This window comes from Tamandua tetradactyla, chromosome 9 (assembly GCF_023851605.1).
Source record: "Tamandua tetradactyla isolate mTamTet1 chromosome 9, mTamTet1.pri, whole genome shotgun sequence".
Lineage (NCBI taxonomy): Eukaryota > Metazoa > Chordata > Mammalia > Pilosa > Myrmecophagidae > Tamandua > Tamandua tetradactyla.
The window spans coordinates 31902463-31917295 of record NC_135335.1 but is presented as its reverse complement, the minus strand read 5'-3'; the positions used below and the strand labels follow the sequence as shown (position 1 = coordinate 31917295).

General features: G+C 55.0%; 1 protein-coding gene and 1 long non-coding RNA gene across 3 annotated transcripts; one reads left to right on the top strand and one right to left on the bottom strand.

Annotated features, from left to right (window-relative positions):
- The first annotated feature begins 8408 nt into the window (after nt 1-8408).
- Nucleotides 8409-14713, top strand: LOC143646928 (uncharacterized). Of its 2 annotated transcripts, none has more exons than XR_013157750.1 (3): nt 8409-8725; nt 11536-11683; nt 13700-14713. It is a non-coding gene; the product is annotated as an uncharacterized LOC143646928 (long non-coding RNA). The 2 variants fall into 2 exon arrangements; XR_013157749.1 differs by lacking the exon at nt 8409-8725 and adding an exon at nt 10183-11296.
- On the bottom strand, nt 8661-9966 carry H1-10 (H1.10 linker histone). Its single transcript, XM_077116367.1, has one exon. It carries the CDS (start codon nt 9884-9886, stop codon nt 9242-9244), a length of 645 nt encoding a protein of 214 aa, XP_076972482.1. The 5' UTR covers nt 9887-9966; the 3' UTR covers nt 8661-9241.
- Nucleotides 14714-14833: the final 120 nt, after the last annotated feature.

Here is a 14833-nt window from a genome sequence, read left to right as displayed (position 1 = left end):
AGCACAGGGGCTGAGGAAGGAGGAAGCCCAGTCAGAGCCCACCAAGCTCCATCCACTGATTACTCTGGGTAGACAGAGCAGGACACAGGACCACCAGAAGCTGGGGGTGGGGTTTGACCCAGGGTTTAGGTGGACTCAGGGTCCCTGTGATTTGCTCTGCGGGCTCTCCCTTGCCTGTACTTGACACTGTATCATTCTATAATACGTACTGATTTGGGGAGGTAACTAATTGTCCACTTGTTAACCCGTATTACTACCTTCATGAAAGTGAGGACTCTATTGCCATGCCTGTCTCCCAACCCTACTAATGGGAGGGGCTCAAGGGTTGACTAGACAATCAGAGCCCTGTGCTATACCTGCAGGCATTGGCCAGGTGTCTCACCTGGCCATTAATAGTTGCTTGTGTGTGCTCTGAAGGAAACACACCAGGGCGTATGAAGAGTGCAGAAGCCTCCTCACACGAGGGGAAAAGAAGCCAAGAGCTGCCCAGAGCAAGACAGGGATGGCGGTAGGAGAGGAGGGCGGAGCCTTCCCTGGTATTGCATCCTAAGAAGAAATGAAGTACCGCCAAGCCCGCGCCTCCCGTTTTGGGGAGTCCAGGAGTGAGGAACCCGGAAAACGCTGTTCCACGCGCCTGGAAGAAAGCATGCCCAAGGCGGACAGGGACAACCCGCTTCCCATCCACTCTCCGGGTCTCCCGGTCTCCCGGTTTTCCGGTCTCCCGGCCTGGCCCTTCAGCACGCTGCGCACTGACGGCAGGCCGCGGGGTGGGGCCTATGCAAATCAAGGATCGCGATTTTCACCAATCCAAGGGGAGCCCCGGCTCTGAGTTTCCTGCGGGAAGAAGGACGTCTGGCTCGGTCCGCCCCACACTAGATTCTCTGTTAAGCTTGGGGCGCCGCAGTTGCGCGGGGCGGGCCAGGAATCCCCCGCTCCCAGACCTGTCCCCTTCCCCGCCCTCCCCAGCTTTAAAAAAATTCCGTTTGAGCGCCTTCCGTCTGGTTCGGAGGCGGGGTTGGCCCCTGGTTTTCTCAGTCACCATTCGCTGTGAAGGGCGGGGGCGCTTTCACTTGTGGCCTTCGGTTTGTTTTGGGGATTTCTGTAGAATTTGGTTGTTTTAAGAGATTTGATACACCAGAATTTTGCCTGTTATATTTCGTCATACTTGCTTCAAGTTTAATAAACATGAGAAAAATGAAATTCCCTTTTTTTTTCATCGCCGTCTCCCAAGATCTTTCGGGATTGCAAATAGTTTGGTGGGGTTTTTCATACTAAAACCAAAGAATAGAATGTCCGTAGTTGCCTGCATCATTTTCATTGAAGTTCTTATGCTTGCACATAAATGTTACTTTGGGGTGCATTAAAAATGCATACTGGTCTCTGTACATACAGTTCCATGAGTTTCAATTTTACATAAATGGTATCATCTTGGGCATTTGGTTCTACAACTTGCTTTTTTCTAGCTGGGCCAACAGGGAGGTATATCTTTACTAGATGTGTTGATTTGAAGCTGTTGTGTACCCACACTGTGTTCTTTTATTCCATTCCTGTGGGTGTAGACCTATTGTGGGTGGGACCTTTTGATTAGGTTATTTCAATTGAGATACGAGTCGGGTCATTCAGGGTAGGACTTGATCCTTTAGTTGGAGTCCTTTATAAGAGGATAAAAGCCACAACAAAGTGAAAAGGTGAAATTGAAAGCTCACAGGAAAAGTACCAGAGAAGTTTAGAGAAAAAGCCACAGAAGGAGAATTCAGAAGCTGAAGCAACAAAACCGGGGAGAAGGACCGACAGACAACATTATGTGTCTTTCTATGTGACAGAGATGACCTGGACGTTGGCAGCCTGTCTTCAGAAAAAGCATTGTTCTGTTGATGCCTTATGGGACATTTTCATGGCCTTACAGCTGTACATTTATAAGCTAATAAATCCCCATTGTTAAAAGCCAGTCCATTCTGGTATAAGACATTTTGTCAGCCTTACTGAACCAAAACACTAGGTACTGCCAAACTGCACCCCAAATTTTCACCTATTTCAGGGGACTATGAAGCCCCATTTTCCCCAGCTTCTTGCCAATACTTCATCCTGCTTTTAGAACAGTAGACAGTCTTCTGTCCTTTGTTTCTCACCTCCCAAACCAGGGACACCCTTACCTGCTTGTCACATTGGTGCTTCCTCTCTTGGTGTGTACAGGGTTGATCCAGGATCCCCACTACTGTTGTTAGGATGTGGTTGTCTGGTCCCTGTGCTGAGTTCCCAGATGGCGGCTCCCCAACTCCCCATCCCAACATTCCCCTACCAGGTACCAGCTTGGCTTGGGTCTTGAAGGGATTATTTATTCTTTCTTGCTCTGCAGGCTGAGAGGAGGCAGAGGGTTCCCAGGGACTTCTATTCCTAATAGACAGGTGCTGGCCCCCCACTCCAGCCTGCAGTACAACTGCATCCATTGCCTCAGGCAAAGGCTTCACATCTAAAGCACAGTCCTGCTCTGTGCCAAGTTGGAAACAGACTCAGGCAAGGGAAAGACCTGGCCAAGAGCACACAATTTGGCATAGGTAAATTGAGGACAATTCCAAGGAGATCTGGCCTGGGAGGGGTTGCCGTTTGAACAAGAGTTTGAACTTGTTTAGAGTTTGAACAAGATACTGCTTGCTGCCAGGCCAGGCCTGGAGGTGGGGAGGTGAGACCAGACACCGTGAAGGGTTCCTTAAGAATCCCAGATTCCCATCTGCCCCACACGCTGTCCTTTCTCCTTCTCCACCAGAGTGATGAATGAGTGACTGGAAAAGTGGAGACCCCTTTCCCTGGGAGGAAGAGCTTTGGCTCCTCTTTGGAGGGTCCCTATTCTATGCAAAACTTTAGCCAAATTCTTTGCCCTCTCTGGGCCTTGGCTTGCCCATCTCTGAATTAGGAAGATGGGTGCCCACAATTGAATTCCCAGGAGCCCAGAGCAGCAGAGACACTAATTGTTGGAGGAAGCCTGGGACCTTATGTGAAGATGGATGAGAAACCTCTGCACCCCCACCCCCACCCACCCTACAGGATGCAAGCACAACTGGGAATGGGAGTGGGGCACAGAAGCTAGAGGACTGTTCGCAGGGGCTGGTGCATCAGTAAAACAGGTTTGAACCATCAGGCTCTATAGCGCCAAATGTTTTTAAGCACCGTGTTTCCCAGCTGAGCATCATGTTCAGCTCAGCCAGCCTGGGTCACAGCCCCTAACTCACCAAGGTTCTGTTGATGACATGAGGCACGGGAACTTGAAGAGACAAGAGGAGATGGGCCAGAAAAGGAGAGACAAGAGGCGCAGGAATGGACTTGCAGGTTGGTCTGAGCTACGCTCTCCACTCAGCACCAGCAGGCTGGGTCTCTGGCTTCCACCAGCTATGGCTTCCCCGGACTCAGTCTCCTTCAGGACCATTTGGGGCTGCATTTCTTATGTAGTGGCTGGAAGTGTCCTTGTAGAAGATCTAGCTGGGGGGCTGCGGGCCACATTCAACTCACATGCACACATATTGTTTGACGCATACAGTGTCAACCAAGAAATAACTAAGCTGCCAGGCAACAAAAGCATTTATTTAGAGTCTTAGAATTGCAATTCAGGGAGCACAGATCCAGGTAGCAACCCCTTCTTGACATTTCCAAGGCTGCTTAAAGAAAAAGGCGATTGGACAAGTTTGTTTTGGGTGAATATTTGGAGTACTCCAGCTGTCCTTCAGGTTAGACAGTAACTGAATTCTTTATCTTGTGCCTTGTTTATGGTATCCAAATGTCCTTAGGGTTTTGAGGAACGTTGTTGCTGAGGCTTTGCATACTTTGGTAGTTATGATAGCTGGCTGAGACCTGCATAAGAGTAACCTCCAGAATGACTTGCTGACTCCATTTTAAATCTCTTAACCATAGAAACTATTTTTGCTTTATTTCCTTTAACACAGTAATTTTTTTTAATGAACATTTTAAAAGCGGGAAGTTTCACCCCCCAAAATATTTAATTTCCACTTAGAGGAATTCTCAGGAGTTGCCTCTGACAACTGGGCCCACATGGGAGGTGACTGAGAAACATCTTTAGAAGGTGCTTCTGGGAAGCTCTGGCCATACATACTGAGCCCACATCGCCCCTTGGCAACAACCAGCAGGAGCTGGGTAGCCACTGTCCCCTTCAGATGGGACCTGTGTCCCCCAGCTGGCTAGCCTCTCCTGACCTGGCACTTGCAAAAATCTGCATTTGAGATCCCTGTTCCAGTCCCTCCTTACCCTCAAGCTCCCCACCCCCCACACACACACCCATTTTATAATCGGGGAGCTGGGATGGCTTTATAATGTGTCAACTTGTCTAGACTGAAACACATTTCCCAGAACTCCCTTTCTCGCATGTTCCCATGAGGTGGGCCACAAGGCAAATACTTACCCCATTTGGAAGGGAGCAGCCTTTTTTGGTGCCGATCTGCTTACTTACCACTTCAGCACAAAGCAGCATCTAGACCTGCAATTGCTGTACCTTCCCTGGCTTCTCCATCAGGTTTTCTGACTCCTGGGCCAGTGCCTGTACATTTCCCTCTATGATGAAGGGTCTTAGCATCCGCAGGTCAGAGGCAACCAGGATGGACACAGGTTTCAGTCTGTTCCCGTGGGGGTCCCAGCTCCTGCTAGTTGGGTTCCAGCCTGCTCGTCATCTCCCCTTCCTGACATCTGCCCTGTGGCTTCAGGCTCCAGCATCACAGGTGGAGACACAACCTTACAGACTGCTTAATCCGCCCCACAATTCCACAAATCAATGCCCTGTAACAAAAATGCCTACATCTTCTGATTCTGTTTCTCTGGTTGCACACCCTGACAGCTACAGAAGACTAACTTGCTAACTTCTCCAGCTTCCTGCCATGTCTTGTCTACTCACTGTGTTCATCACACCCAAACTTTCTACATTCTCAAAACTCAGGACCTTCTCTCATACCTTGGGGCATGTGCTTGTCTTCATCCCAGAATGTCCCGATCTGGAAGCTGCGGTTTTCCTACCCTTCCTCCTATGCATGGATGAGCACCTCAAAAATAGGCAGCAGGTCTGACTAGGTGCCATCCCTACCCCTGCACCCTCCCTGACCCTCAGCCTTGCCAGTCCAGGACATGGGTGCCCAGGGTATGAGCTGAATGAATGAGTGTGGACTGTGGCATTAACATACAAGATCTTGTTTTGTTCTCCCAATACCTCTGCAGGTATCTTTACCCCAATTCTGCAAGTGGGAGGAGTCCCAATAGCAGTTCTTGCAGAAAGAACCAGCACTTCTCTGCTGCCACACAACTAAGATTGCTGCTGGAGCAGCTAACATGTCCTCTAGCCGTATCACCCAGGGTCTGATACCTAGAATAGGAGATGGCAGCATCCCTCATGTTGAGTGCTCAGAATCTCTCCAACTTGTCCTGTGCTCTCACCTCTCAGAGCGCTGCCCGGGCAGAGGGTGGGAATCAGTTAGGTTGGTAGAGGGGCGCCGACTGGGTGGAAACGCCATCCTATGGATAACTAAGGCTACACAGCTGAAAAGGAGCAAGCCGGATCTGGGGACCCAGAAGGCAGACCTGAGATTCTGAGGAAGTTCATATGTCCCAGCCCACGTGGAGAAGAACTCATCATGGACAAGTAGAGGGTGCAAGGGATGGAGCAGAGAACATGGACACTAGAGGCAAACTATCTTAGGGCCTCCCTAGTTAGTAGATAAAAGGGATTCAAACAAAGTTCTCTTGGTTCCATTTACAGATGAGGAAACTGAGGCTTCAGGAGAACAACTTTGCCTAAGAACAAAAGGCAACCAGGCTCCCTCTCCTGTCTAGTATGGGTACAGAGGCGAGGTCAGGCCTGGGCTGTTGCGGTAGCCCCATCTTACAGACAAGTAAATCAAAGGCTTTGCATCCTTTCCTGACCCATGGTCTCCACACTGGACGAGGGTCTCCTCCTCTAGGAAGCCCTCCTCCTCAGTCTTGCAGTGTCAGATGCGTTCAGGATTTAACTGAAATGGAGGCGCCGTGATCCAAGTTAAGGAGACAGTGTAATGGTGGAGCCAGGACTCCACAGCCTAGGGCAGTATTAAGCATGGGGCCAGGGGAGAAAATGCAAGCTCCACAGAGCAGATCTAGATCCTGCCCTGTCCATAGGCTGGCTGCGCAGAGTCTCGGCAACCTCATCAGTAAAATGGATGAGAACTCCATCCTCCTCAAACGGGCCTGTGTGGCGTTCCTAAGGGTGCCTGGCAGCTAGCAAGAGCTCACATGGGGCAGGGCATGCCGTTGGTTCTTTACCTTGGGGTGTCCTGCACCCACCACCCTCCAAGGTCCCAAAGAGTTAGAGGGCAGCTCAGCTGATGAGTCCAGGTGAGCAAACTAGGAGAGGGGGGCCTGGTTAGGGAGTAGGGCACTGGGGGAGGGGTTCTGGAGGAAGAGCAATTGCAGGGCATGTGAATGTCCAGGATGTGAGCCTGGGAGCATCGGGTAAGTTGGAGGAGTGAGAGACCGGGGTACAAGTGACAGAAACACAACTCAAACTAGCTTACATAGAAGCACTGGAGCAGTTCCCACCATGATAATCCATGTCAACACCAGTTTCAGGCATGGCTGTATCCAGCAGCTTCACTAATGTCTCTCCATCTCTTGCCTCCAACTTCCTCAACCTTGGCTCCTTTCTCAGGTGGGCTCTCCCTACATGTTGACAAAGACAGCCACTGGAGGACCCCAGGGGGAAAAGAGCACCTCTTTGTCAACAGTTTCAGAAAAAGTCCTAGCATTGATGCATTGAACCAGTTGGGGGTCATGAACCCATTTCCACCCCAATAATTGTGGCGAGGTAAACAAATGACTGAGCACTTAATGTGTCCCAAGACCATCCCTGTGGCTGAGGTGGCCAGACCACAAGAGCCATGCAGCCTGAGAATGGGGGTGGGAGGGGGGGAGGGGTCTATTAGGCTGGTTCCCCAGAAGATGATTAAAATGCTGTCATCAGAAAAGTGGGAGGTTTGCTTCCCTGAGGGGGGTGGGAGGGCCCGCTGGGTGCTCAAGTACCTGTGGAGCATGCAGGCCTTAGGATGGAGCAAGCAGTGAGCCAGGGATCCATGTCTTCAAGGAACAGGAAGAGGAGTTGCCAGGAGGCAGCATCAAAGAGGCACCAGGTAGAACCAGGTTGCATGAGCTTTTGAGAAGGTTTTGGTGGGAAACATGGATAAACAGTGAGGTATAAGGACACCCCAAAGAGCTGGCAAGGTGGGGCTCTAGAGTTCATGAGATGTCTCCTGGGGGTGGGAAAGAGGATTTGTTTAGGAAGGGAAATTCAGGGACAACTTGGAGAACAGGAATGCCCCAGGACACTGTCCTCCAAGCAGAATCACAACTAGATGAGGCTGTACTGGTCAGCAGAGGTGGAGGGGTGGACTGACAGGGTGAGAAGAGCTGCCAGCCTCTGCCCACCACAGTCCCAGTCTCCAACCTGGGCCTGCCTGCCTCCTGGATACCCACAACCAAGTCTGTTATCACATTTCCAGCCTTACCCTAATGCCAATGCCCCCCTGCTCCCCGTCAATGACCAGAGCCAGGCACCTGGTGCAGGTCCCCATAGCACTTCCTAGCATCTCTCTTGAACTCCTGCATTCAGGGCAATGAGGTACCCAGAAGTGTGTTTTGTGACTTGAGTTTCCCCCACTGGCCAGGAAGCTCAGGAAGGACTGCACTCTTGGTGGTTTTGCCTACAGCCTCTTCTCAAGTCATGTTCCCTCCCCTGCCCCAACCCCAGGTCTCTGCAGAGAAGGCTTTCCCACCAAACCCTAGTTTCTTGGGTGTCCCATCCCCCTTCCCATCCTCAACCACCTTCAGAGTGAGGGAAAGGAAAAACAGAGCTCCCCCCCCCCCCCATTTCTTTCACCAACCCCCAGCCCGCTTCTGGAACCTTCTCTGACTCCTGAGAGCCCATCCCCAGGGCCTCCCCTGTCCTGCCGTGTTGTTCCTTCACAGGGAAATCCGTGGGAAAAAGCCCCACCCTATTGCCCAACTGAACAAACTTCCATCGCAAATGCTGGACTCCAGGCTGCCCCTGGGCCCAGGGCCGTTCTTCTCCTAAATCTCCCACTGACACTTTCACAATTCTGTAACAGCAATGATAATGTTTTCTCCCGACTACCCAACAGGTGCGGAATGAGGTCAAACCCCGGGAACCTCTACACTCCCAAAGCCTCCGCACACACCTCGGGTCCTCCCAGCCACAATAACCTCTGCAGAAGCTCCGTAAGGGCTGCAGGACCAGACGCAAGGGCCTTGACTAGCAAATCCAAAAAAAAACCCTCGGCCCTCCAGACCGCTGTTCAGGGAAGACGCGCCGTTCCCTCCCCACGCCCAGCTCCCGCCCAAATACCCCGGCACCCAGGGCGGCCCGACAGAGCTCAAGCAACTCCACCCTCCGCTCCGAGATCCCAAGGCTTCTTTCCGGGATCGAGCCGGCCGTCTCCTACCCGGCAGAGTTTCTGCCCGTTGCAAAGTGGGCTACTAGTTCCAGGCCTACCTCGCTAACCCGCCGCGGAGGCCGAGACTTGAGGTCTCGGTCTATTGAGAAACCCAGGGACCGGCCCTTCAACCCCAGCAAAGTATCGACCGCACCCATCCCTATTCCACTCGGAAGAAAACAACAGCGGTGCAAAGGGTTCAACAATTTATTACGCAAAAGAAAAAAAAAAAAAGAGAGGCCGACGAGATGAAGGTAAACGCCACGCAGCCCCCGCCCCGAGCGATTGTTTGTCGCGCACCCCAGAGGCGGGGAAAGTGGGGAGCCGGGGTGGAGGGCAGCGCTGCCGCTGCGTCCTCCTCCCCCACGCGCCTGGACCCCGGCCAACCAGCGGCTCCGGCCCGGGCGGGCCCGCACGGCCTCGGCCATTGGAGCCCCGGGGCCGGTCGCCATGGCGACGGCCGTTGCCAAGGGCGAGGAGCCAATAGAGGCGTCGCCAGGGCTGTTTCAAAAATCTAAGCAAACAATAACCTAAAAAAAAAAAAAAAAAAAAAAAAACCGCTACAATGTCGGGGAAGGGGAGGAGCGGGAAAGGATGGAGGGGGCCCGGCGTCCCCTCCCTGCGGCTCAGAGCAGGCAGACGCGGTGGCCCGGGCCCAAACCGTACAAAACCTACATACATTTGGGATTTACAAAAAAAAAAAAAAAAAAAATTAAAAAACAAAACCCCCCAAAACCAGGAAAAAACCCAGCAGGCTGAGCGGGGGACGCTCACTTGCGGCCCTTGGGCACTTTGGGGACGCTGGGCTTGGCCGCCTTCTTCACCTTCTTGCCCGCCGCGGCCGCCACTTTCTTGGCCTTGCTGCCTTTGTCCTTCTTGGAGGCGGCGGTTGCGCCGCCCGCGCCCTTCTTGTGCGAGCGCTTCTCGGGCTTCTTGCCCTTGGCGGGCTTCTTGTCCGCGCGCCGGGCGGGGGCCGCCTTCTTGGCCTTGTTCGCCGCGGCCGTCGGGGCGGTGGCGGCCGCGGTGGCTCCGCGCCGCTCGCCGCCGCCCTCCAGCTTCTTGCGGTTGAGCTTGAAAGAGCCGTTGGCGCCGGTCCCCTTCACCTGCAGGAGCGTGTCGTTCTGCACCAGGGCCTTGATGGAGTACTTGAGGTAGGTGCGCCCATTCTGCTGGTCGAACCAGGCCACCTTCTTGGCCTCGGTGTAGATCTTGGCCAGCGACGAGCCGTTGCGCTCGCCCAGCCGCCGGATGGTCTCCACCACCAGCTGACTATACTTGCCCGGCTGGTTCTTTTTCTTGCTGTTTTTCCTTTTCTTGGACGGCGACAGCGCTGCCGAACCGCCGGCTTTGGCCGCCTTCTTGCTCGCCCCCTCGGCGGGCGTCAGCGGCAGGGCCTCCTCGAGCTCCACAGACATGGTGGCGAGCGGGTTGGTGGCGGGCGGCGCGCGGAAGCCGGGGGGCCGCGCCGGGAAGAGGAAGGCGAGGGGCCGGGGGGGCGCCGGGGGGCTGGGGGCGCGCGGCGGCTCCAGGCGGGAGCGGCCGCGGCCGGGCCGGGGGCCGGGCGGCAGGGCTGGGGTGGGGTGGGGGCCGGGCCGGAGCTGGGGGACTGGGCCGAGTGCGAGCCGCCGCCGCCAGCACCCGAGTCTGCTGGGCGTGCGCGCTGCGCTGCGCTGTGGCGAGGAGGGCGCCCCGCTCCGCTTTTATGGCTCTATGGCGGACCACGTTGAGAACAACAACAGCCTGGTCCGGAGCCAGCGCCAACTTGTGCTTCTTGGAGCCCCTTCCCCGGCCGCTGGCCTCCGGGTCCGCGCCTCCCTGGCGCCGCCGCACCCGCAGCCGTGCGCCCGGGACTGGGCCCGAGCCCGCAGGCCAGGGGAGTGGCCTCCTGAGCCCAGGACTGGCTCGGCAGAGGGGAATGGAGAGACGCACCCCAGGCTGCGGGAGCTCCTGAACAGGGGGGTACCTCCTTTGGGGGCGGATAGCGCGGGCCCCGGGGGAGGTACCCCTTCGCGGAGTTTAGCGGCCGGCAGCCAAGAGTGCTCCCCGGGTCCCCGAGCCTTGGCCGGGCCCAAGGGGCGCCGGGCCTGCCCGCAGGACGGGATTTAATTTGTCCGAACTAACACAGGGCACGCCCTCACGTGGTTGGCTGGGGCAACGTTAAGTGCTCTAAGACTACTTCGAGGGGCGTCTCCGTCCGATGCAAAGGGAAGAGCGGATGGGAGGCGCCCTCCGGCCGTGCGCCTGGGGTCTTGTTAAACCTCGGGGGCCTGGCGCCACACCTTGTGGGGAAGGGGGGCGGACGACCGCAGCTGCCTTTTTGGGGATATTTCCTAGCCAGCCCCCTACGCCGCTGATGCTTCTCCAGCTGTCCCATTTTGTGATGCGCAAGTAGCCGCCACCGCGCCTCTCAAACCTAAATGGGAGCTGGGGGGTGGGGGGCGAGTGTAGAGCTGCGACCCCGGGAGAGAGTTGCCGTGGGAGGATGGGAGGACGGGAAGGGGAGTTATTCTTAGTTCCCAGCCCATCCCTCTCCCTTTGGTCTGGGGAGGGACATTATCGAGAGGACACTGCAAAGGAGAGTGGGGCCCTGACAGAGGAGCCCAGAGTCTCCTCTCCGGACACCAGATGCCTGGCTGCGCGGGACGGACCCGGTGGGTCGAGACTGGCGAAGTCCTCCAGGAGGCCTGTGCCGAAATCTGGGGGCCGGGGGCTCTGCTGCGTCCAGGGTTGAGGTGCAGAGGAGGGGCAGGAAAGCCTTTCTTGGAAGCCAAAAAAAGCCTCCACCTGGGGAGGCTGAGACCCAGGAGCGATGTCTGAGGAGAGAGGTACAGGAGTTTCGCGCCAGGGGCTCGTGGGGCTCCGCGGGGGGGAGGGGGGGGAATGCGGGTCAAAGCAATCCCCGGAGGCCTGAGCTTGCCAAAGCGCTGACGGGGTGAGGCTAGGCAGGACGCTAGAGAGGGATGAGGGAAAGCTGGAGGCCAGAGGTCCTGAAAAGGGGGCGGGACCTGAAGTGCACTACTCTGGCCAGTCGCCCCCCTCAGACACATTTCTGCTTCTCCTTCAGGGGCTGCCCCGACTGAAGACATTCGGGACCACTCTGTCCCTCTTGGACTCACCCCTTTCCCAGCGCTTTCACAGACAGGTCCAAATTTTGTCCTCCTGACAAACTAGAGAATAAACCCCCGGAGATGGGGAAACTGAGGCTGAGAAAGGTGGGACTGGGTGTTTATGCTTGGGGGGAGGGGGCAAAGAATACCTGAGTGAGGTCAGGGCTTGGAAGCAGGGTGGGCTCTGAGCACACCCCAGGGGGGAAAGGAAAAAGAATTGGAGCTTAGATTCCTGAAACTCTGCAAAGACTGTCAAGCCCCTCTCCTAGGAAGGAGGACCCACTGGGTGGGCTGCTTGTCAAAGGACAGGTCAACCTTGAGAGCCTAAGATCTCAGCCAGTGTGACCAAAGACCATCCTAAATCTCCTAGCAGAGAGCAGGGATGGGTTTCCACCAAGCCTTGGGGAGGGGCCAAGGGCTTGCAGAAAAGACCCTGAATTCCTGAAAATGCCAGGTGTGTCCCAGATAGGCTACATGGAGGATGCAGAGGTAAGGGTGTAAGGAGAGAGGCAGCCAGGTGTAGGTGTCATGTCACTTGGTAGGTGTAGGTCACTGGCACCCACTGAGAAGCGGTTTTCCCAGGGAATGAGAGGAACCCAACAAGGGCTTGGCACTGAGCAGAGGGTCCTCTGGAGGGATGAATATGGTGGACTTATCTAAGCCCAGGGTACAGAGAGATGGGGTGGAAACAGGAAAATCCAAAGGGCAGCTGGCCCAGGAGACAAGATGGAGCTCCTCGATTGGGGGAGTGGGAGACAGCCAGGTGGCGTGCAGAGAGGACCTTGAGTTTGACTCTCTTGAAAGGTCAAAGGGAGAGCAGAAGAGTGATACCACTGATTGAAACCCAGCTACAAGCGCAACACATCCCACGGACTGAAGTTTGTCCCACACCCCCTGGGGAGAAACCCAAGAAGTCACTCACTGGAAGTGTGAATCTGGAGCTTGTCACAGCAGGAAGCAGGGTCAGGGTCACATGTGAAGGGGCTCAGGGGTCCCTTGAAATAGTAGAACAATATGGAGGATGCTTGTGGAGACAGAGGAAGAACGGTCAGAGAGGAAGGAGGGAGACCAGGCGTATCGTATGGCATGGAAGCTAAGGAGGAGAGAGTTTCAAGAATGAATTGCTGGTCAATCACAATATCGGGGGTGGGGGGGGTCCCTCAAAAGCTGCCTCATGACTAGAGAGGGCAGGAGATGGCTCAGCTTCCAGCTCCAAAATCTGAGCTCATCGACCCAAGGGCCATGGGCTGGAAACTGCCCATTTGGCCGTTTCTTACAAAACAACAACAACAACTAAATTTAAACATCAGGCAGTTTTAGATAAAAATGCAGTCCTGGTTTCAGATTTCCTTTTTAAAAGTCCAAAGATCTGGTCAGGTGAGGCTGAATAGGGGCTCCCAGCTCTGGATGGGCCTGGCTCCCAACCCTGAGTGATGGGGTGGAAGTTTCTCCCATCACCTGGGGGGGTGGGGGGTTACCTGATCAGGATTGGTGGAAGAGAAGAAATCAGCAAAGTGGGGGCAAGCCACCGAAGAGGGGGCTCAGAGCCAAGACTGCCTTGGGAAGAGGAGGCCCCCTGGGGGAGTGTTGGGGTGGGGAGAGGCTGTAGCAGACAGGCCCTGGGCGGGCTGCTGGGCTACTTGTCCTGCGGGGTGCCTGCGGGCCTGGGGACCAGGGGACCAGGACTTGGGAAGACTGGTTCTAGGCTTTGGTTGGTGACAGGGACCCAGATACACTACCCCATTGGCCTCATTATACAGATGAGGAAACTGAGACCTGGCAGTGGGGGGGCGGGGGCAGGATTGGGCAGCTTTTGGGGGCTTTGTCCAGTTAGCAGGAGAAGTCAGGATGCTAGAGCCGGGGGCCTGCCAACCTTCAAGGTTGCTTCCTGGTAAGCCCTGCTGTCGCCTCCTAAGGGAGCCTCAGATGGGAGAAGGCCCCAGCTGGTCAAGAAAAAATGACAAAAGGAGCATCTGGAAGTGGGTGACTCGGGCCCACCCCCAGGTCTGAGAAAAACCCCTTTACTAGGGCCGCTGGGCCAGGCCTGCAGGGTACCTTGGGACACTGATGGGGCCTTGGGGCTCCGTGGCTGAAGACTTCTGCTCTCCTTTCTCTCCCCAGGTCACCCATCCAGTCCTGGGGCTCCAAACACCATCCATACACTCATGACAGCCTGGCTTCTATCTGCAGCCCTGATTTCTGTCCCTCTCCTGAGAGAGACCCACAGTGACTGTGCTCTCCACGGGGACTTCTAAGGCATATCTCTCTTCCAAAAGCAGAAACATGGGGCTTCTCCCTGATTTCCTTTTTTTTTTTTTTTTTTCTCTCCCTCTCATCCAGTCCATCAGCACCTGACAGGTCTACTCCTAAAGGCACCCCAGATCTATCCACTTCCTCCCTCCACCCCCACCCCAAGCCACCATTCTCTCCACCTTCCCTTGGCCCCTATCACCTCTGCACCAGGGGAGAGGGAGCTTCTGATCCAGACATCTGCTTGGGCTCTGCCTCTGCTTAAAGGCCTCAACTGGCTTCTCATTGGATTTAGGATAAAGTTTGTGAGCAGCGCCCCACTCCCACTTGTCCCCAGCATCTGACCCCAGGCTAGACTGCTGACCTCAGCAACCTCTGCTCTCCCTAGGGCTCTCAACTGGGCCACAGTGGCCTTTTTTGTTCCTCAGGTGCCCAGAGGACTCCTGTGCCTCATGGCCTTTGCACTTGCCAAGAGGAAAGCTGCTGGTTCCTTTCATTCAGATTACAATCCACTAATCCCTCTTCAGCGCATCCTCCATGTCAGATCTCAGAAAATAAAACTTGACATACAAAATTCTGTGGCATGGGAGCCTCCCTTCAGTTTCTCTCCCTCAGCAGCCCCTCCGACAGGACATGATGTGCCAGCCAGAGAGATGAGTACAGATGTGCCAACACCCCACCTGCCAGAGGCCAGACCAGATAGCTATGAGCATGAAGTCATGATCTACACCAGCCTGATATCTCCTGGCGATGCCTGCAGTCTTTCAGCACCCCTCACCTCACTCCCTTTAAGAAAACTGGCCCCCAGAATGAGGGTCAGAGCCTTCTCCTTCCTGTGCATTCCTCTCACTCTGTTGCTTTCTCAATAAACCCATTCTGCTTTGACTTGCTGTCGTGCTTGGATTCTTTAACGACTCTGTGCCCAACATCTGGTGCCAAAACCCAGGACAGAGGCCTGACTGAGGTTTAGCTTTCCAGCTGACCACTCAGGGCTGCAGGACTGCC